This window comes from Sorex araneus, chromosome X (assembly GCF_027595985.1).
Source record: "Sorex araneus isolate mSorAra2 chromosome X, mSorAra2.pri, whole genome shotgun sequence".
NCBI classification, from domain to species: domain Eukaryota; kingdom Metazoa; phylum Chordata; class Mammalia; order Eulipotyphla; family Soricidae; genus Sorex; species Sorex araneus.
Window position 1 is genome coordinate 363,288,483 of NC_073313.1, and position 27,786 is coordinate 363,316,268.

Genomic DNA, 27,786 nt, shown 5'->3' on the forward strand with positions numbered 1-27,786 from the left:
TCTTTTATTTTTTATTGAATCACCATGAGATAAAGTTACAAAGCTTTTGTGATTGAGTTTAAGTCATAAAATGATCAAGCACCCATCCCTCCACTAGTGCACATTTCCCACCACCAATATCCCCAGTATTCCTCCTGCCACTCCCACCCCACCCTACCCCCTGCTTCTGTGGCAGGCATTTTCCTTCTTACACTCTACTTTGGGGCATTATGGTTTGCAACACAGATACTGAGAGGCCATCCTGTTTGGTCCTTTGTCTACTTTTAGCACGCATCTCCCATCCTGAGCGATCCCTTCAACCATCATTGACTCAGTGGTCCCTACTCCATCCCACCTGCCTTCTCCCCCAGCACACGAGGCAGGCTTCTGAACAGTGGAGCGATCCTCCTGGCCCTCCTCTCTACTGTCCTTGAGGGCTTTCCTCTTCACGAATGCCAGGATAGTTTTGTCTGTAATTGACAGGGAAGGTCAAGAGGGATTGAAGTCTGAGTGATTGTTTTTGAAAATTCTCTTGGAAATTCTGTTTTGATTTTCCAGCTAAGCTAGCTTAAGACAGATGGTGAAAATTACAGCTGGACTTTGACAGGACGGAGGGAAAAAATAGGCTTTCAACTTGTAAATATTGGAGGAAATGAGGAATTTCATCCAAAGAAAAGAAGGGGTGGCGTCTCCTCCTACAAATGTTCCTGCCCGTATTCCCCTGGTCCCAGTGAAAATACTGCTTGCAGGTGATGCTAGAGCAAAGCTGACCAGGGGCTAGAGGCTTTCTCGGCCACTAGCAAACACCACGATTTGGGAAGATCTTTGTCAGTCTCATTGAGTTTCAGTGATGCAATGATCGAACACCCATCCCTCTACCAGCATGCATTTTCCACCACCAATGTCCCCAGTATCCCTCCCGCCACCCTCACCCCACCTCATCCCCTGTCTCTATAGCAGGCACTTTCATTTGTCAAAGTATTAAAAAGTGCTGCACTTGCTTTGTTTATCTCTTAGAATTCTCTCCTATCCCAAAGATCTAGTGGATAATTATATTTTGAAAAAAGTGAAATCTTCTACTTAGCAAAGATAGAATTACTACGAACTCTGACCTTACAAAGCCCGCTGTTCTGAAGGCACTACAGTCTTCCCATCGCGTGTCCTGAGACCACCCATGACTCAACATGGGAATAAACATGAGAGAGTCTGAAGCTTAATTGGTTTTTTCCCCTTTGGTATTTTTCACATCCGTAGTTGTGATTGCAAGCAAAGGGGCTTAAAATCTTTTTTAACTTTGAGAAGCCCAGAATCCTTCAAAGAAGGGAGTCAATTCTCTTTGAGTTCGAGAGCTGTTTTGAACTTTCTCAAAGGATCAAAGCACAGATCTGGAGAGGGGGAGGAAATAGCACTGAGTTCTTTTCTTAATCAGGCTCTTCCAAGTGTCGAGATGACAGAGATGAACATTAAAAACAAAAATGAGCCCTAGATGGAGCCTGGGGAGAGGGGGGGCATGCTTTGCATGTATGAAAGTTCTATCCCCAGCACCAAAATAGAATAGAATGAAAGTAACCATAGCAGAGGGATTATGACTGCAGTCCTCCCAGAGGACTCACAAAGCTGGCTTAGAAAAGGAAGTTTAGCTCATATCTTGGCTGGCAGGATATATTGGCTGCCACTGTGGTGGGGGCCAGCAGCACCAGAGATAGAAGTAGCTGGCATCTGTCTCCGGGGTCCTGATGCCAACCATCAGGTGTGTGATAAACTCAGGCTGCTCAGGCTGCCTGGTGACCTTTGCCTTCATCTCTTCCCTATTTCCACCCTCTGGATTCCGTCTTCTATCTATTCCCTTCTTTCCACTCTCTGGCTTCCTTCTTCCATCTCTTTCCTTCTTCCGCCTGGCTTCCTTCTTCCTTCCTCAATTCAGCCCCATCATCAGGTCTGTCTGTGGGTACCATCGTCCCAGCCCAAACATGGTTCCTGTCTCTGTCTCTCATCAGGGGCGCCAGGAATGACAATGAGAACACAGCTGCCAGCTGAGACACTTAGGCGAGCTGGGAAGTTCCTTTATCAAAGTCCTCAAGTGTCACCAAGCCAACAATATGGCACTGTGTCTGCCACGGAACTGAATCCGGGCTCCCAAGGATAGGCTATTGGCTCCTTTGAAGCTGCTGTTTCTCATTTCCCTTTGCCAAAAGCACACCTGGTTGGCTTGATGGAACTTTATTTCAACTTCAGGTGGGCACTGGAAGTAAAACATGTTCTGTGTGTATAGGCTTAGTATACACACAGTTTGATGGCATTTCGATGGAATTTTTTGATGTGGAGCTACTGGAAAATCCATGATGCTGTGAAAAGCTTTCCTTGGGAAGACGGAGTGGGTGTCTGAGCCTGCAAGCAGGGAGCAGGCTGGTGGCTCTGCGAGCACCCTGACACTTGGACTTCGTGGCCTTAGTCCTCTGCAACATGCAGGAATGCGGGTTATTTGAGAGAAAGTATTTCTTAAAATCCCTCTATTTTTTTCTTTTTTAGTTTTTGAGCCAATTCTTGGTAATGCTCAGTGCTTGCTCCTGTCTCTGTGCTCATGGGTTACTCCTGGTAGGGCTCAGGGGACACTCTGGGGTGATGGGGTCATGGGTTGGCCCTATGCAGGTTGGCTGTAAGCAGGACTAGTGCCCAACTCACTATACTATCTCTGTAGCCCCTTACAACCTCCTTCACTCACATGGGAAAGCCTGACTCAAGGCCCAGCCAGGAAAGAGAAGCCTGTTCAGGCCTTTGGTTCCCATGTGGATTATTTGGGGTCTGGACTGGGCCTAGAACACTGGGAAGAAAATAGTTGGCTTAGAATAAACCACCTCAGAGCCCCGAGCTCTGGGACCAGGTTGTATTGCATCTCGAAGATTATACTTATCCATGTGAAAAGCTCCCACCATTCACCAGAACATTATATTTGTAGTTTCCCCCCACACACACCTCTGAGTCCCCCCCCGACAGAATCAGAAAATTGTGTTTTTCCTCTGGGGTGGAACAGTTTGCTGTTGGGCTACTAAAAATATGTCAGAGAAAGCGCTGACTGAGCACTTCCTTCCTGGCAGTTCTGGGGGTCTTCCTGGTCTCCACAGAGTAGAGGCTAATATCCCCAGCAGGAGCGGGCTCCAGTGAGAGTTAATCATTGCCTCTGAAATTGCTCCGCTGCCTTCTCGCCCCAGCACCCCTTCTTGCTCCTAACAATGGAGAGAAAGGGCAGACACTAGTGAGTTAGGTCCACTGGCTGAATGAATCATTAAACAAAACACAGCATCAAAAGCCCTGGCGTCCCTTCCTCCTGGAGCAAAGACAGGGCTGGGCCCAGATGGGCGAAGAGCTGGGTGAGGCCGTGCCTGGGGCAGGTGACTCAGCGAGAGGCCAAGCTTGCCCCCTGGCTCCTAGCAGAGTGGACCCCATGGCACAAAGTCAAGGGTTTGAAGACAGACTTGGTCTCCAAGTCAACAACTGGTCCACTGGGGCAGGTTTAATGACTTGGATACAAAGTCCAGCTCACATGTCATTTGAGCTAAGTCCAGGAGCAGGGACTGAGACCAGATGGCAAAGCTCTGCCCAGAGCCAGCGTACTACGGCTTTAGCCCTTTGACCTTTCCTGCTTGCCCGTCTCTTGCCCTCGGCCACTTCTCTTATCAGCCTTCGGGAGCCTAACTTGCGATCCCCCAGACCTTTGGGTCCCTGTGTGACCTGGTGATAAGAGCAGATCATTGTCCCTCGGGGCCGGGGACTTAGGGCAGGAGCTCAGCTTGGGAGTGCTCAGAAAGGCAGAGTGTCGGGCAGACAGGAACACCTGCTGGCAACATCCCTGGACTTCCAACTCTGTGCTGAGGCCATCTGGGATGGTGCAGGCAGCGGCTGCTCACAGTCTAGCTTGGGTACAGAGTATAGAAGGCAGTTCTGGTTCATTCCAGAAACTTCCAGGACAACCTCTTTGACGATGACCCCCTCCATGACATAATGTGCTGACTGGCTTCCAGCTGCCACCTCCGGCTTCCCTTGCCAAAGCTGCAGCCCACACAGCCCCAACCTGTAAGACCAAGCCCTGGTAAGGCCAGCCTGGACTGGGGGTTCTGCTCTGTTTCCCCTTTTGGGGCTGGGGGGGATGTCTAACTCCCACCGATTTCCTAGTTCCCGAAACTAGGCTTTGCATTGTCCTGTGGCTACGCCCTTACGTTGCCTCCTGGACCCCTCTCCAGCCTCCCTGCAGTTGGGGAGGTACTTCATGCTCCACACCTCTGCCAACATGGGGGCCTTTTTCAGATCAGCTCTCACCCTTGGGAGCTGGAGGTTTTCACCCTGCTTCCTACATTCCTCTGTGCCCCCAGCATGCTAGTGCCACTCCCTCCTTCTCCATGCTGCCCGGTGTCTGTGGAGCACATCTCCTCCTCCTGGCTCCCTCTCACATGCCTGGCCTTGTCCCTCTGGGCAGCTGGGCTTCCTCCCACTGCCTGGGCCAACTGGCAGAACCTGCTCCACGACTCCCCGAGTTTGGCTCCTGGCATCAGTGCAGAGCAAGTGCAACTATTGATCCATGTGTGGCACAACAGTGCCCAGTAGAAGGTGGATCGTGGCCCCTTCTAATAGTGTCAACAACTGTTCTTTAACTGCCTGTCACTTCTGTGTGACAGCTGATCCAAAGAGGCGGCAAGGTTGGAGTCAGAGCTCTGGAGCCGAGCTTGGGAAGGGGGAGTGGAAGGAGGGAGGGGGCCCACGGCTCTCCTCATCTTATTTCCGGAACAATCTGTTTCTAAGCCGAGCGGGGAAGGGGAACCGCAGGGCCGGGACATGCTTCCACATCCTGAAAGTAACAGAGCTCTTCGCGCCTTTGTGCTTCTCAAGAGCTGTAGCCAGATGCAGGGATAGGACAGTCGCCCGACAGCGACCCCCCCACCTCCCCACAACTCCAGGTCCCCCTAAATGAAGGCCAGTACCAGAAGCATCCGAGAGTGCTAGTACGGGGGGAGGGGGGGCTCAAGTCATAGTTGACCTTTGACCCCAGCTCTTGGACGGAAGATGGCCATTGTTTAGAAAGCATGGCGCTCTCTCGGCCTTGCCCGGTCTCCCTGGCTTTGGTCTGCCCGGCCTGGAGCAGCCGGGTGCTCGGCCGCCGTCCTTCACCTTCAGGGCCAGCTGGCGTCGGTGAGAGCCCCGGCCTGCCGGTCAGGCCCCTTCCTTTGGCCGGGGCGGTGCTTCTGGCTGGGCCTGGGCCCGGTGCAGCCCGCGGCCCAGCACGCAGAGCTCAGGGGCGGACGCCGCTCGGCCGCTGCCCTTCAGCTCTGAGGCGCCAGGACCGTCCCCAGGGCCGCTGCGGAGAGAAAGGACAGAGTGTGGGTCACACACAGCCTCTGGGCGCCTGAGTCCTCTCCCTGCTCTCCGCTCGGTCGCCCTGTCCCTCCCTGGGGCCCTGGGCCTCAGTCTTCCACATCTGTTGCCCACTCATGTGAGCTGTGGGTACCCTAGGTGGGGGTGCAGATGGGGGGCCCCGAGTTCCTGAGGTCTCTGCTCGCAGCCTGAGTCCATCCTCTCAGAGCAGACCTAGGACGGGGGTTGGGCACAAGCCTTGCATGTGGCCAACCCTGGTTTGATGCCCCGAGCACTGTTCCCCATCCCCCCCATGCCCAGGGTCCGACTGTTCTGAGCAAAGCAGTCTCCTCAGATGCCGCGGGCACAGACTCTGCGTATTTGTCGGGGGGGGGGGGGTACCCACAGCTCCGGCCTCTTCCTGAAGCCCCCCTGGAGCAAGACTCTGTGCTTCACTCATGACCTTCTGGTTGTTTCCCAGCTCGGGGAGGTTGAGGGGTGCATGCCTCTGGGCCAGGGGAGCTCAACCCTTCACCGTATCTATGGAGATTAACCCATCTGTGGAGGTTACCCCGTGGCAGGCAGGGCGGGAGGGCGACACACAGTTTGGCCCTAGAATTGGGTCTCTCTAGTCATGGGGTGGGGGGGAGGCTCAGAAGCCAGAGCAGGCGCTTCCTGCTGGCCCTGCCTGCTCCCAGAGGTGCCGGGGAGGCCGGCTGCTTGGCCTCCTCTAGGAAATACGGCGAGCATTGGGAAGCCCTCCTGGTCTGTCCCATTGGGAAAAGATTTTAAAAGCCCTGCAAGGGGCTGGAGCGATAGCACAGCAGGTAGGGCATTTGCCTTGCACGTGGCTGACCTGGGTCTGATTCCCAGCATCCTATATAGTCTTCCGAGCACTACCAGGAGTAACTTCTGAGTGCAGAGCCAGGAGTAACCCCTGTGCATGGCCGGGTGTGACCCCAAAAGTTAAACAAACAAACAAACAAACAAACAAACAAATAAATAAATAAATAAATAAAAGCCCGGCAAGGAGGTGGGGGAGAGTCCTGAGTCTTCATGAATGCTCCAGGGCCCCCAGCAGGCTGAGACCAAGGGACTGTGAACTCCGCCAGGGGATTCGACACATAAATAACAGTGACGCTGGCTGGCAGCTTCCTGGGTAAGCCTCCCAGGACTGTTCGCTCTCAGGGGTGAGACGGGGAGGATACATACATCAACAGGCTCAAGGCTCCCGAATAGGAAATAACTGCACGAAGGTGAACTCCAAAGGGTTCCTAATTCCTGGGATTAGGTGGTTAATCCCCCCTGAAAGAATGCAGGGTTGAGCCCTCCCATGTGCTTCGTGGATGACCTCTGCCACGTTCCTTCTGTTCTATCAGGACTCTTTATCCCTTCCTTTGCTCGAATATTTTTAGAAAGATGTTTTGTCTTTTACTGTGTTGTGAGTGATACTGATCGTACCAGTTTGGCCGGTTTGTTTAGAAGATTAGGCACCACTAAAGAAATTCTGTGCTAAAAGTAGGAGGGGGTGGGAAGGAGGAGCTGGTGCCCCGCAGGGGCTGATAGGAAAGGGGGCCAGTGCAGGATGCCAGCCAGTTTCTACCGAAAGCCTGGCAGGCGTCCATGGGTGTGGCTGTCACGCTTCTGTGTGTGGGACAGACCGTTCCCAGCAGTGCTGGCCCCCTGGTACCAGCAGCTGGCTGGTGGCAGGGTCCTAGGGAAATCATGTCTGATTCCCTGGGCCGTTTCCGGCCTGCAGGAGGGCAGAGAAAAGGTCCTTGCTCCACAGACCGGCACACACGGTGCCCTTCCAGCCGGCCCGAGTCTGTTCCCAGACGCCAACTTTACGGGTTGGGTGGGGTTCGGGGAAATGGTCACTCTCCCGCCACGTGCTCCCGATTACAGCCTGGAATGACTCAGAGGTGCTGCCTTTGTGATCTTCCCCGCGACCTTGGAGAGGCTCCTGTTTACCCTAGAATCCTCCTCGCTGAAGTTACAAGGGCTACAACACCTCCCCCACCCCCCTGCCCCCCATGTCTCCAAGCACTGAGACTCAAGACATAAAACAACCTTTTGGGCGTCCCCATTCCGAGGAGAAGCCTGTGAGAAGGGCATTATTTTCTTCTTGAACAATTTTATGTGACTTTATGATTGCGCCTGCTGTTTTCAAATGTTAGTGTTTTTAATTAATGTCATTTTATTGTTCCGTCTTCCCGGGCTCTTCTGTGGCAGGGCCCCGTTTCAGTGATCTAATAAGGGAAAGAAGTGGCTCGCGTGAGGGATGGCGCATTAACATTTATAGAGGTTCTCAGATGAAAGGCACCGAGCAGCGGGAAGCGCGTTGGAGATTTAAGAAAAGAGCCGCGTTATGTTCAGATTCTTGCAAAAATAATCAATATTTCATTTCTTTCAAGTGGCGGGGGAAGTTTATGTAATGATCACGATGCCCAACTTGCCTGAGATTGTGTGCTTCTTTGAAATGGACTGCCCAGGACTTTGTGAAAGAAAAAAACCCAAACCTCATTTGTGCCGGGTAGAGCTGGGGATGGCGGGGCTCGGGTGGGTGGTATGCACCAGGGTCTGCAGGCAGAAATTAAGTCTGCTCTACTCCCTCCGGGCGAGGCCTGGTGTTGGGAGAGCTTTCCTGTCTGCTTCCAGACCCGTGGATATGTCAGGGTCGACTCTGAAGTCTGACAGCCTGTTCCCCGCAGCCTCCCCCTTTTCCCTTCATTGCCACCGTGACAGAACAGACTGTCTTCCACGGGCTCTGTAGCACAACCGCTTGGGCGGAAACTTCCAGATGCTCAGGCTCCCTTTGACTCACAGCCTGTGGCAGCCACCTGGATCAGACTTCTGCATAGTAGGGCCAGTGGGGCCCCTGGGTCCCTGTATGACAAATCCTTGACTCCAAATCTCCAAGGGCCCAGGATGGCGGCCCCGAGGCCTGGGCTCTGGAGTTCGGAGCTCTGGAAACCTTTTTTTTTTGTTTGTTTGTTTTTGGGTCACACCCGGCGATGCACAGGGGTTACTCCTGGCTCTGCACTCAGGAATTACTCCTGGCGGTGCTCAGAGGACCATATGGGATGCTGGGATTTGAACCCGGGTCGACCGCGTGCAAGGCAAATGCCCTACCCGCTGTGCTATCACTCCAACCCCCTGGAAGCCTTTAATTCTTATTCTATACAGCTGGGGAGAGCAGTGAGGCGAGGCGGGGCGGGTAATATGTGTGTCTGTGTCTGTGTGTCTGTATGTGTAGGTGTGTGATGGACATGGTGGAGCCAGTCTCGAGGTGTGTCCCCTGGCCCCTGTCAGACGGAACCAAGAGGGCAGCTCTCCTGCACAGCAATCAGAAGATCTGTGTCTTTTGCTTTCCACCTTTGCTGGCCGGGGAACATGTGTTGTCACAAAAATGCACTGAGAATCCAGCTGTGTCTCTGTGCGGCCAGATGCTACAGCGATTTGCAACAGAGCAAGGCAATGCCACTCTTCTCTCTACACAATTTTTCTCCCCACCCATGTGAAAATAGAGTAGCCTTCATAGGATGTATTTATATGCATCAATGACTATAAATTTTTCCCACAGGTAATATAGTAAAACACTTCATATTATACCCGAAAGCTAACAATCTATATACACAAAGGCATTTGAAGTATCGAAATAAATTTTGGGGAGATGGGCCCACCTGGCAGTGCTTAGGGGCTACTCACAGCTCAGCGTTCAGGGGTCACTCCTGGCCATGCTCAAGGGACCATGTGGTGTGGGGGATGGAACCCGGGGCTCCAGCACACAGACAAAAGCAGATGCTCTAGTCCTTTGGGGCATTTCCCTGGTGCAGGGGTCTCAGTAATTTTTAAGACTCTAAAGGGCTCTGGGCATTTCCAGAATTTGCAAATGCCCCCACGCAGATGCTGCTGTGTGATGGTACATCAGAAATGACCAAAACCTTGGGGCTGGAGCGATAGCACCGTGGGTAGGGCGTTTGCCTTGCACACGGCCAACCCGGGTTCGATTCCCAGCATCCCATATGGTCCCCTGAGCACCGCCAGGGGTAATTCCTGAGTGTAGAGCCAGGAGTGACCCCTGTGTATCGCCAGGTGTGACCCAAAAAAAGCAAAAAAAAAAAAAAAAGAAAGAAATGACCAAAACCAGAGCAGAAGGTGTATGGCATGTGTGTGATTCCTCCATGGCTGAGTCACTTTGTCTGAGTCTGACCTGTAAAATGAGGAGCCTGCGTGTTTGGACAAACCTGATTTTCATATACTTTGTATCAGTCCTTTAGGTTTCTGGGGCCACCCAAATGGTGCTCAGATGCCCGGGGCCACTCCCAGTGACCCTTGACTCTCGGGGTCAGGTGGTTCAGTGCTCAGGTCTGAGGGCATGCAGCTGTTGCAGGCAGGCAGTGTGGGGACCACAAGGGCCACAGGTGGTGGCGCCCGGGGTGGGGGGAGTCACGTGGTGTCGGGGTTCAAAGTCAGGTCCCAGAGCCACGGAACCTTCTATATACTTCAATTTTTGTCAGTTTTAATGTTTGGGAGTCACACCCAGATCAGGGTGCTCAGGGCTTGCTACTGGCCCTGTGCTCAGGGATCACTCCTGGAGACCATATGCAGTGCCGGGGGTTAAACCCAGGTCGGTCACACGTAAGCCGTCCCCACTGTGCTTTGGCTCCAGCCCTAGGATTTCCCTCCCACCCCCAATTTTTGGTTTTATTGAATCACCGTGAGACACAGCATTACAAAGCTGTTCACGATCGGGTTTCAGTCATATAACGCTCCGACACCCATCCCTCTGCCAGTGTAATTTCCCAGCACCAGTGTTCCCAGGTTCCCTCCCACCCATCCAAACCATCCCCCACCCCAGCCTGCCTCTATGGTGGCAGGCACCTCTCTCTCTCTCTCTCTCTCTCTCTCTCTCTCTCTCTCTCTCTCTCTCTCTGGCATCATGGTTTGCAATACAGATGCTGAAAGGTTATCATGCGTTGAAAGTAGGAAATGGAATATATGTGATAGCCTATACTATTTATTTATTTATTTATTTTTTGCTTTTTTGGGTCACACCTAATGATGCTCAAGGGTTTCTCCTCCTGGCTCTGCACTCAGGAATTACTCCTGGGGGTGCTTGGGGGGGACCACATGGGATCCTGGGAATCAAACCTGAGTCAGCTGCGTGCAAGGCAAACGCCCTCACCGCTGTACTATCCTCCAGCCCCCATACTTGGTTTTTAGCGGAGTCGACCTCTGTCACTGTAATTGTCCTTGGGAGTCTGACATGTACCACAGATGAAGGGGGAAGCAGGGCAGGGAGGGGAGAAACGGCAACCCCCCACAACACCAGCAGTTTGTAAACTACTGACCAAGACCACCCTAGGGCACCTCAGTCTACCACAGTGACCGCAGGCCCAGGGTTCTCCTTACCTGCTCTGGTGCAGCTGGGGTTCACAGGTGAGGCGGGGAGCCCCGGAGACAGGAGGCAGAGGGTGGTCACCTGGCTGGCTGTCAGAAGCTGTTCTTCTGATGAAAGGCTGGGCCGTGCCCCTCTGGGGTGCTCCTGCGCTGCTCCTCCAGCTTCCCGGAGGGCTCCCAAGAGGCGGTGATGGCGGGGGGAGCGGCGAGGCTGCTGGGAACAGTGGCTGAGCTTCAAACAGAGAAGCGGTGGCTGGGCAGAATATGGAACCTGTGTTCCCAGGTGCTTTGGCCGGTGCCACCGGGGCCGCGGGGCCCTCTGCACAACTTCTTGCTTCCTTGTGCCCCTGGGCAGCTGACGCTGGGGGTGACGGCGACGGCGACGGGCCAGAGGAAGGGGGACTCGCCTCATTGCTCTGGCTGGAGGAGCCGGGGCTCACCGGGGGAGGGCTAGGCAGCCCGTGTTGTGGGGGAGGGGAAACTCTTTTCTCCTCTCTTGGGGGGCTGAGCACCCTGGGACTTGCCAGGGGGCAGAGTGGCGGGCTGGGGGAGGCAGGCAAATGGGGGACACCTGTCGGGGCAGCTCTAGAAGAGGCCAGACCAGGGTGCGTCTGGACCCCGGAGGTTGTCCACGTCCTCCTCGTGGGAGACGCCTTCCTGGCCCCTGGGGGGCTTCTCTCTTGGCCATGTGTTGGGGCCTCAGAAAAGTGTGGCCGTGGAGCTGGCCGGCCCGGGCTGGGTCCCGAGGCCTTGGTTTGCACCCGCGGGCGGCTAGAGGGGTGCCAGGGCACGGCCCACTTGGCTTGCTTCCACGCGCCTGCTGCTTTGTCGGCCCGGGCCTGGCGCTGAGCCCGGCTCGGCTCGGGCCCCGGGGTTTGCCTGGCGGCGGGGGGCAGGTGGAGACCCGCCGCGGGGAGCTTTCGGGCCCTGCAGCTGCTCCTGCCGCTCCCCAGCCCTGCGCCGCGGGGCTTGGATGGGGCGGCCGCGCCCCTGCTGGACTGGAGGATGGAGGGGCTCCGCGAGGCCCCCGTGCTGCGGGCAGGGCCGGCCCCGCCCAGCCCTGCCACAGGGACCCCCTCGGGGGAGCGCCCTGCCAGCTCACTGCTGTCTGGGGGCCCCAGGGAGGCGAAGGATGTGTCCATGAGGATTTCCAGCGGAGGCGGAGGGAGCAGCTCTGGGTCCTCCACGGTCTCCACGCTGAGGTTTCCGCTCGGGGAGGGACTCGCCAGCAGCGGGGGGAGCACGGGCATGCAGGACCCCCTGCCTGGGCCCGCTCGGGGAAATTCTCTGCCTGCTGGAGAAATCTGGGGCTTTGGATACAAAGGGGCAAGCCCCCTGTAGATGGGAAACCGGGGAGGAAGGCTGGGGACACCCCACTTCCTGCGCCTGGGCAGAGGCCCCGAGTCCGGGGGCCTCTCAGGGCGACTGAACGTCTCGATGAGTTTCTTGACTGATGTTCTGGGGAGAGGAGCCGCGGCAGTCTCCTCCTTGGCCCCGGGCACCTCCCTGGCCTTTGCACCTGGTGAGGTACCTGGTGGAAGCCCCCCAGCTCTGCCCCCCCAGGGCTGGGCCCCCTCAGCCCGGGCACTGTGTTGTCGCAGGGTGCTCCTGTCCTGACTCGGCAGAATGCTGGCGCTCTTGGTGAGGGAAGCCTTCATCTTGCTCAGAGCACTGCTCGGGGAGGCTGTGCAGCCCGCTGGCCTCTGGGCTACAGCTCTGGGCTGCTGTAGACCCCACTCCTGGATCTGATCCTGCCACCCCGTGCCCAGGGTGTGAAACACGTCCAGCCTCAGACTCAGGTCTCTCTGGACCCTCGGCAGCTGCCGGAGCGTGGAGTCCCTTGCGTGGGTCCTAATGCACGGCTCTGACTGGGGTCTCCTGTGCTGGGCGGGGTTCCCCAGGCTGCCACTCCTGGTGCTGGGTTGCAGGGACTCTGCCGTTGTCCTCTCCTCTTCCTCCTCCTCTTCCTCCGCCCAGTCTGGGTGTGCAGAGGGTGCGGGGACAAACTTGATCCGCTCACTGATGGCTTCCTGCATCTTCAGGACCATTTCCTGGGCCTGGTGGCCCCTAAGCCTCCTGGGCTGTGTCTGCCACAGGCTTACTGAGCTCACGGGTGAAGACCTGGGCCTCGGGCGGGACACATTCTTCCGCCGTGTACCAGGGCACACACCACTCTCCTCATCTCCCACCTCCTCCGGGCTGCTGTCGCTCCCTTCACCGAGGGATGGCGAGTCCCGCCACAGGGAGCCTGTAGGAAGAGATGCTGGGGCAGAGGTCACCGGCCCTGGAGAATCCCAGCAGGTACCTGGGTGCAGCCCTAACAGCTGCGGGGAACCCATTTCTGGAACTGAGCTGGCGTCTTTTGGGTCCCCCGTCTCTTCTGATGTTGGCTGCACCTTTGCCCCCTGAGTCCTGGAGAACGGGCAGTCCTGGAAGAGACATGGCAGCTGGGCAGATCCCGAGGCCCCGGGCCCTACTTGGGGTGAGGCCACTGACTCCGGGGCTGCCGCCTCTGGGACTGAGTCGCAGCTGCCTTGCTGGCCCAGCTTGTCCCCCGCTGGCCCCAGCTCGGCGTCCACACCAATGCCGCTGTCCTCCGAGCACAAGGGCAGCCCCTGCCTGCTGGGGTCCCTGTGGCCGCTTGCCAAGTCCTCCAGTTGGCCCAGAGTCCTGAGGAGGTGCTCCTCCACGCCCCTCTTGGTGCTCAGCTTCTCCCCCAAGTGACTCGCTGCGGCATGGAGACAGCCACGGGCGCTGAGTGCGAGGCCGCTGGTGAGCGAGGCGGCCGCCAGCTGGAGCGCCTGCAGTTTGCTGACCGTGTGCTGCAGGAGCTGCTGCAGGAGGTGGGGCTGCTCCCCGGGGCGCCCTTTCTCCCCGGGCCACGCCAGCACCCGCTCCGTGTCCCGCAGGAGCACATCCCCCTCCCCGCAGATCTCCCCCAGGAGCCGGTTGACCTCCTCGAAGCACCGGAGCAGAAAGCTGACCATAGGCTGCAGCAGCTCCTGCGTCTGGGACGCCCGGTGTGTGAGGTCCAGGATGGCCTCGTATCTGGAGAGGCTGGAGTTCAGGTAGCTGTAAGCGTGCCGGTGGGCCTTCACCAGGGACTCGGGGAAGTCCACTTGGCCTTGGGGCCTGGGAGCAGGAAGGATGGTTTGGCAGTCATGGGTCCATGTGCTGGAACCATGGCCTGGACCCTTTGGGTTCCGTGTGGAGGTCTCCTGGGATTTCCTTCCTTCAAAGTCTTGCCCGGGTGCCACGGTTCCCCGGGAGCTCTGTGTCTTGAATGGATTGCCTAGGGCCACGGAGCTTTGTGATTTGTTCAGCCGAGATAGGGAGGTTTTGGATTCTGGGATCAGCACTTCTAGATCTTTCCTTTGGATTGCAGTGAGATCTCTTGAGAGCCAACCAAGACCTTCAGCTGTGTTTTGCATCGTCTTTGAATCCAGGGGCTCACCCATCCACGTTTGTCTCCGGTACAAGCCCCCACCAGAGTCATAGCAGGTAGAATTTTGAACCAACAAAGGGATGGAGTCTCTCTCACTGTCCCCGCAAGGTCCTGGCAAAATCCCTCTTGGCTTTTTAAACAACTGAATGCCACTCTTTGTAAGGCTGTGTATGACGTCAGTGTGGGAAGGTGTGCAGCCCATGGTCTCAGCTGGCGTTCATCTTCCACAGGCAACCTCCACAATTCTCTGGCATCCGGATGGGAGATCATCCCAAAAGGGAGTCTTATGAGTCCATCCGGGTTGATTTCCAGGCTGGAGTACTCTGAAAGTCACACAGCACTGCACAATGCTCCGAGGTCACTTCCTCTCCTTCCCCGGCCTCCTGGCTCGGGGGCAGTGGTGCCCGCTGTCCTGTCGCCCTGCTCAGTTTTGAACTCTGCTGAGAGTGAGCACCGGAGAAATTCTAAGGGACCTCAGGATTACTGGCCTGTGCTCTGCTTGCATCCTGACAGCTGTGGATGGCTAGGGGGCACTTTAAGCCTATTAGGTTAATCATGCCGCAGCCTGTCAGCACTCAGTGTTCTAATATAGAACTCCTCAGCATTTACTATCTTGGGAAGCGGATTATTTTTGCATGTGCTCAAGCTTTTAGTTCTGTGCAGACGCCTGTCCTAGGGAAAGCCAGAGAAAGGAGCGATAATTGCAAAAGGCCCTGGAGGAAACTCCAGTGTGGACAAGAAGCTGGGGTCACCCATTACCAATCTGGCAAAGATGTGACCCTCCCTGTTTCATAAAGACAACCTGCTCTCTTATATCAAAGACCCCCAGACCCCAAAATTCGAACAAAACATAATGCCCCAAAATAGTGAGAGTATTGGGGAAATTGTCTGCCATGGAGGTAGGGTGAGGACTGGGATGGGGGTGGGGATATGCTGGGGACACTGGTGGTGGAAAGTGTGCACTGGTGGAGGGATGGGTATTGGATCATTGTATGGCTGACTCTTTTTTTTGGGGGGGGGTTTGGGTCACACCTGGCGATGCACAGGGGTTACTTCTGGCTCATGCACTCAGGAATTACTCCTGGCGGTGTTCAGGGGACCATATGGGATGCTGGGATTCGAACTTGGGTCGGCCGCTTGCAAGGCAAACACCCTACCCACTGTGCTATTGCTCCAGCCCTGTATGGCTGACTCTTGAACATGAACACTTTGTAATGTGGAGTTCATGCCCAGTTCAATCAGCGTAATCAATGGCTGAATAAGTGCTCCTATATTAAAATAAAAAAAGACCCCCCAGACCCAAAGGGGATGGAAATTGGAGCAGTATGTGTTTGTTTGTGGTCGGATAAGGTCACCACATCTCTGAGTTGGAGAAGTCTCTGCAGGAGTCAGGGCTGGTGAAGGACAAGGGGTTTTTGTTATCACTAGAAGTGACTAAGAGAGCAGCAAAGCCATTCTATCTGATTTAGAAGAGCAAAGCAGAAAACTCGCCACCTTGAAAGTTCACAGCTGGTGGCTGTGGACCCTGAGACCTCCAGAGGTCAAGTTCATAAGGAAGGGCACTCAAGGGGCAAATGACTTCCCTTTTCAAACGCTACTCAGTGTGGACATGGTGCTTCTTGGTGGAACAGTCACCCATTCTAAACTGCCCTTTGCACTTTATTTGCTCTCAAGAAAGACAGGGCATGGCTGCGCATAGGGAGGAGTAGGTTTAAGTCCAGAGCTCTCCTTTCAGCTAAGGCCTTCCGCCAGCTCTCTACCTCCTCAGCACGGCTCTGGAATGGGGACCGTGGTACCCGCTTTATGAAGCTGCCCTCAGGTAGAAGTCAGCGTAAACTTGCCATGAAGTTGGCCGAGGGCCTGTTGGGGGACCCCGAGTACTGGAAACAGTAGATAACAGAACTCCTTGGCCTTGGCAGGTAGGCCACTTAGCATCGCTGGGAGTCGGCAGAAAATTCATTAGTTTGTCCCAAGTCAAGCTCCTTTTCTTTTCCCAAGTGGTCTGGAAAGAATTGCCTCCCAGCGGGGCCTGGGACCTGGTTTCCTGGTGCCCAGCCCTGGCAGTTGGTTTGCTGAGTGCACTGCTGCTGTTTCCCTGGCCTTCCGCTCAGCAGGAGGCGAAGGGGTTAGGGGCATTTAGCTTGTGGCTCATTAAAATACCCCTATTCTAAGCACCACGATTTACAATATTGATAAGGGCAGGATTTCAGGTAACACCACACCCTCGCCCAGAGCCTCAGCTGCCCTCTTGAGTCCCAGTGTCCCTCCAACCTAGCCCCTACCTTGCTACACCCATATGCTTCTGATAAAGATTGCATCTTAGATTCCTTAGCCTTGGAGTATTTGTTGTTTCTTTCTTTCTCTCTTTCCCTCCCTCCCTCCCTCCCTCCCTCCCTCCCTCCCTCCCTTCCTTCCTTCCTTCCTTCCTTCCTTCCTTCCTTCCTTCCTTCCTTCCTTCCTTCCTTCCTTCCTTCCTTCCTTCCTTCCTTCCTTCCTTCTTTCCTTCATACTTCCTTCCTTCCTTCCTTCCTTCCTTCCTTCCTTCCTTCCTTCCTTCCTTCCTTCCTTCCTTCCTTCCTTCCTTCCTTCCTTCCTTCCTTCCTTCCTTCCTTCCTTCTTTCCTTCATACTTCCTTCCTTCCTTCCTTCCTTCCTTCCTTCCTTCCTTCCTTCCTTCCTTCCTTCCTTCCTTCCTTCCTTCCTTCTTTTTTTTTCTTTTGGCTTCTTGGGTCACTCCTGGTGATGCTCAGGGCTTACTCCTGGCTCTGCACTCAGGGATCAATCCTGACAGTGCTCTGGGACTATATAGGATGCTGGGGATGGAATGTTGTTTCTTTACAATGTTACTCTATGTACTACACAGGAGAGGGATCATTCTGTATCTGCCCCTCTCCCAATTTCACTCAGCGGTCTACTCTCTCCAGATCTATCCCCACAGCTGCCAATTGCATGATTGTGTCTTTTATTAAGGCTGAGTAGTATTCCACTGTGGCTCATTTTTTTTTAAAAAAAAACCCTTTATTTATTTTTATAAAGTTGTTCATGATTTGTTCATGGACTGGAGTGATAGCACAGTGGGTAGGGCGTTTGCCTTGCACATGGCCGACCTGGGTTTGATTCCTCCATCCCTCTTGGAGAGCCCAACAAGCTACAGAGAGTATCCCACCTGCATGGCAGAGCCTGGCAAGCTATCCGTAGCGTATTCAATATGCCAAAAACAGTAACAACAAGTCTCACAATGGAGACATTACTGGTGCTCGCTCGAGCAAATCAATGAACAATAGGACAACAGTGTGTGTGTGACAGTGTGTTCATGATTTATTACATTCAAAATTCCAACACCAACCCCACCGCCATTGTACCTTCCCACCACTGATACCCAATTTTTCCAAGCAGCTCTCAAGCCTGCTCCTATAGAAGGCTCTTAAAAATTCTATCTTATATTGCTGGTTACAAATCACTTGCCAAACACGATAAAAAAGAAAGTGTGTGAATATTGTTGCATCTCACCTTGGCTGGCTCATTTTTAACTTTCCTCATAGAATATTATGGTATCAAGTATTTCCTGCAGTTGCTGAGATTTGAATTACATCTGACTCACAGCTTTCCAGTTCCTGCGCCCTGTACATGCAATAGAAAGTAACACTCGGTGTGTGTGTGGGTGTGTGCGCGTGTGTGCGCGTGTTTGTGCATGTGTGTGCATGTGTGTGTGCATGTGTGTGTGCATGTCTGTGTGTGCATGTGTGTGTGTGTGTGTGTGTGTGTGTGTGTGTATGTAGGAGGGAGTGGTCAGCATGGCTGAAGGAGTAGGAAGGACTTGGACTCAGGCTCCTTTGCCCCCAGTGAGCTGCAGACATACTGCTGGGTTGCAGTGCTGTGGAGTGAATGCCCTGCCCCTCCCAGCTCTGGGCCCCAGAGTGCATAATTAATAAGTTCTCGGATCTGTTTATTTGAAGCAAAACTCCAGGGAAGCACCCAGCTGACTCAGTGCCCCGGGCGAGCTGTGTTAAGCATCAAGGAAGTGTTGCATTTGCCACAGCGCTGGGCTCCGCAGGAGATAAACAAGTCTACCTTGTGTGAAGGCTTTCCTCTGTTCAGTGGGACAGAGCATGACAGGCTCATCGGAAAGGTTCTTGATGAAAATTCTTTTCATTTTGGGATTGGAGACCCCGGCTTGAGTCATCTTGTGAAAGCCTTTGATGGAAGTGGCTAAAATGATTTCCAAACCAGTGATCAGCAGAACGCATTTGTCTGGAGGACAGGCAGTCAGAGAGCTTGTGCCTGGCGGACAGGTTTCCTTTAACGATCCCCGGTAATTTAGGGGGCCCTTTTTTCACCACCTCTCATTTTCCATTCAGACTCACTTTGTTTTTTCATTTGTACTCACTCAGTTTGCTGCAAATGAAAAGAAAGATAAAGATCTCCTCTTTGAGTGGGAAATGGAAAATGAGCAAGCTAGTTTGGAAAATTATTGAGAAACACTCTCTCGCCAACCAAGTTCACTCCTAAGAATTTACCCGAGTGGCCAGAGAGATAGTACAGTGGGTAGGGCACTTGCCTTGCATACGGCGGACTGGGATCCAATCCCCAGCATCTCTTTTGGTCCCCTAAATCTTCCAGGAGTGATTCCTCAGTGCAAAAACCAGGAGTAAAGCCTAAGCAATACAGGGTGTGGCAAAAAAATTTACCCGAGTGTTGAACATAGAGGCTCACAAAAGGGATCAGCATGAAATATTCATATCAGTTGTTTTCATAATGCTCCTAACTTGGAAAAAATCCTAATGCCCATAATAAGAAAGTTAATTTAGCATCACTGTATCCTGTATCATGTACCACTATGAGGAAATGTCTGAAGCATGTCACAACTTAAAAATGATGATGCTGAGTGAAAGAAATCAGTGTCCTGAGTATATGTTGAATAATTCCCTTTCTAGGCAGTTTGAGAACACACAGCACTGGGCTAGAGTAATGGAACTCAGAAAAGTGTCTCCTTCTGGGAAGCATTACTAATTAGGTACAGGCATGAGGGAATTTCTTTGGGGGATGGTAATGTTCCATATCTTGACCTGGGTATCTACACAGGTAAAAATTCCTTGAGTTGTGCATTTAAATTGTATGCTTCACATAAGTTAACACACAAGCAAGCACACCTCTAATTAAAATGCGACTTTGGGTCTAAAATAATTTCAACTGGAATGCTCCTGATCTTAAAAAAATAGTTCCTTGTAGTAGCTGTCTATTGCTGGACAACAAATTATCTCTAAGTTTAGCATTGAAAAAAAACCCAAATAGCTCACTGTGAAGATGAACATTATGTTTCTGTGGGCAGTTGCTTCCTGGGAAGTGTTGGTTAAGGGTCTCTTAAGAGGTGGCTCTTTCCTGAAAGGTTGGCAGCTGATTAATTTACTTCCAAGAGCCCCCATTCACACTGCTGGTGACAGAACTCTCTTTCCTTTTTTAATTTTTTTAAAAATAAGTTTTATTGGATCACTGTGAGATACAGTTACAAACTTGTATGATTACATTTTGGTCACACAGTGCTCGAGCACCCATCCCTCCTCCAGTGCACATTTTCCACCACCATTGTTCCCAGTGTCACCCCCCACCCTCACCCCATCCCACTCCCTGCCTCTGTGGCAGGTACAATCCTTACTTTCTTTATAATTTTGGGCATTATGATTTGCAATACAGATACTGAGAGCCTATCATGTTTGGTCCTTGGTCTACTTTCAGCACACATCTCCCGTTCCAGGTGATCCCTCCAATCACCATTGACTAAATGAGAACCCTCTTTCCTTGATGGATGCTGGCAGGAGGCCTTAGTTCTTCTCATGTGGACATTTTTAAAAGGCTTCTTGAGTGTCCTTATAACATGGCAATTGGCTGCTTCTCAAGTGAGTGGTCCAAGAGAGATCAAGGAGGAGGTCTCTGGTCCTCATTTCAGAAGTTTTGTCAAGTTTCCAGGACAAAATAGTGTAAAAAAGATACAAAACAATATCTTTGTTGAAAAATGAACACAATTTGCCTTGACTCATCTTTTTAATTTATAACATACAAATTAGATGAGACCAGTTTTCGCAAGATCTTAAGAGCAGCAATATTTGAGATTAACTTACTGTTTACATTTCTCTTTGACTCATTTAGAAGAAAACTGATTTCATAATTCTATTTCTAACGTTCTAGAAAACATTTGCATTACATAGGCAATAAGGAAAAAATGAGATTTGCATTTAAGTCTCAGGTCATAGGCAGTATTTCCAAGTTGGTGGTCAGCATCCAAGTTTGACTTGTTTATTGTCTATATTAAATATTCTGAAATCTGGACAGTTTCTCTTAGAAGTGGCTAGCAAATTTTCCAAGGCTAGTTATGTGGACTACTACCCAAACATATAAGCGTATATAATCTTGATTCATACAACAGTGCGAATTAATCTTATTGATGGAAAGAAAATTGCAATATATATACAACATAATTACATTATATATTAAATTCTAGACAATAATAAAAAAGATATTAATAATAGTTAAGAAGAGTCGAGGCTGGAGCGATAGCACAGCGGTTGGGCGTTCACCTTTCACGCGGCCGACCCGAGTTTGATTCCTCTGCCCCTCTTGGAGAGCCCAGCAAGCTACCGAGGGTATCGAGCCTGTGCGGCAGAGCCTGGCAAGCTACCTGTGGCATATATGAGGTGCCAAAAACAGTAACAATAAGTCTCTCAATGAGAGACGTTACTGGTGCCCGCTCAAACAAATCGATGAGCAACAGGATGACAGTGATTAAATTCTAAACAATAATCAAAAAGATATTAATAATAGTTAAGAAGAGTCGAGGCTGGAGCGATAGGTAGCGTGTTTGCCTTGCACGCGGCCTACCCGGGTTTGATTCCTCCATCCCTCTCGGAGAGCCCAGCAAGCTATCGAGAGTATCTTGCCCCCAAAGCAGATCCTGGCAAGCTACCCGTGGCATATTTGAGATGCCAAAAACAGTAACAACAAGTCTCACAATGGAGACATTACTGGTGCCCACTCGAGCAAATTAATGAGCAACGGGATGGCAGTGATACAGTGACACAGTGAAGAAGAGTTGGGACAGGAAAAATAGAATGGAAGTATTTATTTAAGAGGGCATAAGGAAACACTGAGGGGTGAAGGACACATGTGTTATCTTCATTATGGAAATACATGCATGCATATGCATACACGATGTGTATATACTTATATGTAGCACTGTAGCCCTGTTGTTCATCGATTTGCTTGAGCGGGTACCAGTAACATCTCCATTGTGAGACTTGTTGTTACTATTTTTGGCATATCAAATACACCACGGGTAGCTTGAAGGCTCTGCCGTGTGGGTGGGATACTCTTGGTAGCTTGCCAGGCTCTCCTTTAAAATGTATCAATTATACCTTAATACTTTTGCAAGGGGCAAAAATGCTAGATGCAATATTAATATACATTGTTTAAGTGAGTCCCTAATAATAGTGTCCTTCTATTTATTTCTGCCTAATTTCTGAACAGATATATGAAGGGTCATTTATATACAACCGGTAAGATGCATGTTGATGGGACCAAGTGTTTTTGTGAGTGGTCCTTTTAAAACATGAACGTGGTTGTAATTTAGGATCTGAGGAGATATACTCTCTGTTCTCTTTGAATGCCCTGAACCCCAAAATTAAGCTAATCCAGAAATCTGCTCCTCTCCAAAAGCTAAGAGAGTTTAATTACCATCTACCTGAGCTGCTCTTTAGAATCATGTTTGGTTCATTTATATCTCTTAACTATGAATACTTGGGAGTCTTTTAGGAATCAGGCATTTAGGTTTTGCAATTGTCTATTATAAAGGGAATGTGTTCTTGAAAATTATGATTAAGCAGGCATGAAATTTTCCAGGTAGGTTATAAGTGCTGGGTGTCTAATCACCACGCAGTATTACATTTGTGAATGTCAAGATCCAAATCTACTCTACTCTCTGTTCTTCAGTCCAGGACAGTGTTAAATTCTCAGAAAAAGTGACAGAGATTAAACATAAAGAAAATCACACAGAGACACTATGGAGACTTTTAGCTGGCATCTCTCTTTTATTACGTTGCTAACCCAGGGACACAGACCCACTCTCACTTCCAGCCCACCACAGACGCTTTACTTCTTCTTCTACTCCTCAGGTCCAGCCCCTTTCCTCACAGCCAGACAGGGGAAACCCATCAGTGAAGCTCCTGGGACTAAATCAATGAGTGACTGGCTTCTACCTTCGAAGGTAGACAAAGGGCTGCTGGTGGGGGGGGGCAGAGCTAAGATGTCTCTCCCACTCCATCCAACTCTCAAGGCACCAACTCATTATGAAATAACTTCCTGAGAGGTAGAAGGGGGAGGAGGTTGGAGACAACCCACAGGACTATCCAAGGCCATCCATCCGCAGGTACTGAGGGTTCATTCATAGACTCAGTACCTGAGCCTTCTTCCAGGACCGAGGTAGGGAGACAGCAAGCTAATCTAAGTGCCTGACACTGCTGGCTGTGGCAGAACAGGAAAGGCTGTGTGAGGATGCTGAGCTACCAAAAGAAGGTCTCTGTTGTGCCTGGGCTCCCACAGGTCAGAGCATCACTGGGAGAGGCACCAGGAAGCACCCACCGTGTCCTGAGGCTCCTAGCTAGAACAGAATGTAGTAGAGAAAGAGAGGTTCAGGAATCAGCCAGGAGGAGGTATGAGAAGAAGGTGAGGGCAGAGACGCCTCAGAAAAGGGAGCACTCAGGGAATTCCTTTGTGTCCACAGACCAAACACCTCACATCTCTAGGGAACCCCTGTCACTTGCTCTAACCAAAGCCAGAAGGACAAATTAAGACTGAAAGTGGGCTCTGGAGATAAGCCCTTGAGAGCTGGGAATTAGTTCTAAGAGGAGGAGGAGGTGTGTGTGTGTGTGTGTGTGTGTGTGTGTGTGTGTGTGTGTGTCTGTGTGTCTGTGTGTGTCTGTGTGTGTGTGTGGTGTGAGAGAGAGAGACCGAGACAGAAAGTTTCAAACCTAATTGTGACCAAAATTACAAACTAGAACTGACTAAGAAATCACTGAATTTGAATGAGTTTATCTGAGCGACTAGATTAAATTTTCTCCGCTTTGACATAGAATGGAGGCCCAAGAAAGAAATTACACTCAATTATCGGAGAATGGAGAAAATTACATTTCTGCACACTTGAGTTAGTGACTGTGAAATTTGCACCGGCTCCAATAATTACAGGCAGCCAGGTGTCACGGAAGTCTCAAGAGCAACTGCAGAATCATTATGGGCTCCACTTCCAAGTTATTACCTGATCGGGGCTGAGCTCGAAAAAAGCAGTGCAGTGTCCTCGTACCAGAGGCCCTGATGAACTCCATTTGAGTTTCTGTTTAAAATGTACTCTTTTCATCAGCAAACAGCCAAGTCTGTGACATGCAAAAACTGCTTTTGACTTACTATTTTGGAGTTCTAGAAGTCCTAGTCCCAATCGATAGGCAGAGAGGATGGGTAGGAAATTTGTGTTGATACCTCTTTGGGGAGGGGGCGTTGTTTAGTGGGAAGTAGTTGCACACATTTGACTCTGCTCAGAGCTTACCCCCACCCCCAGACCTCCCCTCCCCGCCTCTCCACTCAGGAATCACTCCTGGTAGTGCTTGGTGACCATACTGAGTGCTGGGAGTTGAATCAGGGCCAGTTCCCACGGCCAGTGTGAGCTCTCTGTACTGTCTCCTGCTCTCTCCGCCTCAGGCTCTGATGGCCCATTTGCTCCTGCACTCACTCTCCGCTCCTCCTTGTGTGTTTGGGGTCTGGAGGATGGGACGGTCTCAAGAGAATCCCTGCCCTTTGGGGGCATCGTCCCGAGTGGGAGGAGGGGAGAAGAGTAAGTTGGGGCATTCCTCTCCCTCCTTCACTCTCTGGTCCCCGTGGGCTGGCTGTAGCATTCTCAAGGCATCTACCCTCTCTGCATTCCAAAATTTATTTTTTCTTCTTGCTGTCAGCTGGGAGGGATGAGTGATGAGGTCCTGAGTGGCCCTGGGATAGTGCTTTTTCCTTGTGGGCCTCTTTCTTCCTTTTTTTAATCCTGAAGAAAGTTTAATTGGAGTGAAATTGAAATTATAGATTGGTTTGGGTAGAGTTAACATAGATGTCTAAACTTTTCTTGTTTTTTGTTTGTTTCTCTTGTTTCTTGGGGTCATACTCTGTAGTGATCAGGACTAAATCCTGGATCTGTGCTCAGGGATCACTCCTGGAAGGACTTCGGGGATCATATGGGGTGCTGACTTTTTTTTAAAAACTGATTCACCGTGAGATACACATTTACAAAGCTACTCATGATGGAGTCTCAGTCATACAATGTTCCAACACCCATCCCTTCAGTAGTGTACATTTCCCACCACCAATGTCCCCAGTTTCTCTCCCACCACTATCCCCTCCTCCAATCTGCTTCTATGCTAGGTACTTTTCTTCCCCTCTCTCTCTCTCTCTCTCTCCATTTGAGCATTATGGTTTGCAATCCTGTGAGCCTCTTTAAACCTTGACCACCCACATTGACCATTGATCATCATTCATTTGTTAAACTCTTCTGTCTAACTGCTGAGCCAGTCATCGTGTCTTTTTTTAAAAAAACTCTCTTTTTTATTGAATCACCGTGACAAAAGTTACAAAGCTTTCAGGTTTAAGTCTCAGTAATATAATGATCAAACCCCCATCCCTTCACCAGTGCACATGTTCCCCCACCAAGAACCCCAATATACCCCCCTCCCACCTGAGTGGCTAATGATCTTCACTTTATTCTCTCTATACTTTGAATACATTCAATATTTCAACAGAGAACTCACTATTATTATTTGGAATTTTCCCCCAACAATCAAACCTGCTGAAAAGGCATCATTTGATAATTTGTTTTCCATTGCTGAGAATGAAGATTATATGAGCTTGGTTTTGGATTTCTGATATTTTAGCTCCGTTCACAGTCTAGATGCATTTCTACAAGAAGCCGCTGGGTGCCAAAGTGAGTTAGTAGACCTCCCAAATCATAGTCTTTAAGGAGCAGAGGGGCCGTCTTGTGCGAGGCTGCTCTGGATCTCATCTGGGTGTAGAGCGTGCTGGTAACACCTCCATCCCATGATCTCTTGCACACCACATCACTACAAGCTCATACCTCTGGGTTGTGAGTTCTAGAAGATGGTGGATGCCACATGGGCGCCGCTGCTGCCGCTACCACCGCTGCTATCTCCCCCATAGAAAGAAAGTGTTGAGAGAGAAAGTCCTTTCCCCTCCCCGGGTGGCATGGGGTTGTAGCTCCATTTAGTCTAGATGAATTTCTATAAGAAGCTGCTGGGTGCCAAATTGGGTTAGTAGACCTCCCGGATCATAGTCTTTAAGGAGCAGAGGAGCCGTGTTGTGTGCGGCTGCTCCCACATCTCATCTAGATGGAGAGCATGCCAGCCATCATGTCTTGCCGAGATACCCCGATAGCTTTTTGTCAGGTCCGTGGAGACAGTTGGGAATGTCGTGTGCTGTTGGCCTGGACATGAGGAAGAGGATCATGTGCTCCCTGATTCCTGACCAGTGCAGCCAGAAGTCCTAGAAACAGCCGAATTCTGGTGAAAGGACAACCTTGCCCTTGTTCCGTGTCTTGCCATATGACCCTGGAAGTGCTTTACCATCTTCCAACCCCACGTGCCTTCACTCCAAACAGTAGCTACTGCTAAGGATGTGAAACAAGGACCCTTAACAGAAATCACTGAAGGTGAAAGGGTTGTTTATAAGAGTGAGCAGCAAATAGTGTGAAGAGGTTGTGGGATAGAATAGAGAACTCCCACTCCTCTCTGTTGAAATATTGATGGGTAGAGGAGGGACAAGTGGAAATAACTAAAAGGAACTAGTTGATACCACCAGCTGTCACCACCAGAGGAGCTGTTTCAGTCGCAGTGGGGAGCTCTGGATGCTGAGGCTGGAGGACCCCTGCAGTCACTGTGCAGGATGCTCTCCAGTCCCCCTTACCACGGCCTAGGGTCCTTACTCTGTAGGCAGATGCTTGATGCTTGTGACTGGAGTTTCCCTCTCCTCCCTTTCCCCTTCCCTATTGCCTCTTCTCTTTCCACCACATCCACCCTCTTTGCTTTTTTCCTCCCTTTTATCCCTCCCTTTCTCCCCTTTTGCTTCCTCTATTTCCCCCTTTCCCCCACTTTGTTCCCTTCCCTCCCCCTTTTCTTCTCTCCCCCTTTTCTCTTCTCCTTCCTCCTCTTTCCTCTCCTCTGCTCTCCTCCCCCTCACATCTCTTCTTCCTTCCCTTCCTCTCTCCCCTCACCTGCCCTCCCCCTCTCTGCCTCTCCCTCTCTCTCTCCCCTCCTACTCTTCTCCATTCCTTTTCCTTCCCTTCTCTTATTCCCTTCCCTTCCTTTTCTCTTTTCCTTTCCCTCCCCTTCCCTCTCCTCCCTTTTCTTCTCCCCCCCTCTCCTTCCATCTTCCTCCGAGAACTCACACAGCAACTGTTGAGTTAAAAGGCTCGCAATCCAGAATGAGAGCTGTGCGGTGTTTTGTGGTCTGACTAACTTTTACAACGTGGAGACTAGAAAAAGGCCAGTGTCGGTTTTTTTTTTTTACTAAAATGAAAGAAGTCAAACTTTTCTCTCTAAAGACTTGCTATGAACTTGGGGAAGTTCAGGGCCTCGACTGATCTGGAGAGCAATTCTCTCGGGGACCTGGAGTGATTGCAGTTTGCAGGAGAGAAACTCCACAAAGAACCCACAGATCCACCTGCCTGGCTGGGGCTGGGGTCTCTCTCCTCAGACACTTTGGAGCCTCCTCCAAGGTGCTGGGCACTTTTGGAGATGATTGGAATTGTTGTTCCCTCCAACGCAGAGCTGCTGATGGCTGCTCTTCCCAGGAACTGAGACAATCCTCAAGCTCCTGCTAAGCACGATTCCCTAGTTTTCCACCAAGCTTCATGTCTTATCCATGAGATGCCCCATTCTGGATCAAGCCTTTTCTTAGACCTTCCCAGGAAGCTCCAGTGTAATAAGTCTTGAACTGGGTTTTGGAGTAAAAGGGAACCTTAACAAGTTGTCAGTCTAACACCCAAGGATAATAGAGATAAGGGCCAGGAGGATCGCTCCACGGCTTGGAAGCCAGCCTCACATGCTGGGGGAAAGGCAGCCAGGGTAGAGAAGGGACCACTAAGTGGATGATGCTTGGAGGGCTCGCTCAGGATGGGAGATGCGTGCTGAGAGTAGACTATAGGCCAAACATGATGGCCTCTTAGTACCTGTATTGCAAACCATAACACCCAAAAGGAGAGAGACAGTAAAAGGGAATGTGCCTGCCACAGAGACGGGGGTGGGTGGGGGGTGAGGGGGGTGACTGGAGGGATACTGGGAGCATTGGTGGTGGGGAATGGGCACTGGTAGAGGGTATGACTGAAATGTAATCAGGAAAGTTTGCAAGTCTGTAACTGTATCTCATGGTGATTATTAAAAAATATTTATGCACTGTAGCACTGTAGCCCCATTGTTCATCGATTTGCTTGAGTGGGCACCAGTAATGTCTCCATTGTGAGACTTGTTGTTACTGTTTCTGGCATATCGAATACGTCATGGGTAGCTTGCCAGACTCTGCCGTGTG

General features: G+C 51.3%; 1 protein-coding gene across 1 annotated transcript; it reads right to left on the reverse strand.

Moving 5' to 3' along the window:
• Positions 1 to 5,181: 5,181 nt before the first annotated feature.
• Positions 5,182 to 14,372, reverse strand: PCARE (photoreceptor cilium actin regulator). Its single transcript, XM_055121363.1, has 4 exons — positions 11,491 to 14,372; positions 11,061 to 11,310; positions 10,738 to 10,751; positions 5,182 to 5,326 (listed from the first exon to the last, which is right to left on the reverse strand). Exons 1-4 carry the CDS (start codon positions 14,370 to 14,372, stop codon positions 5,182 to 5,184), a joined length of 3,291 nt encoding a protein of 1,096 aa, XP_054977338.1.
• Between the last annotated feature and the right edge of the window lie 13,414 nt (positions 14,373 to 27,786).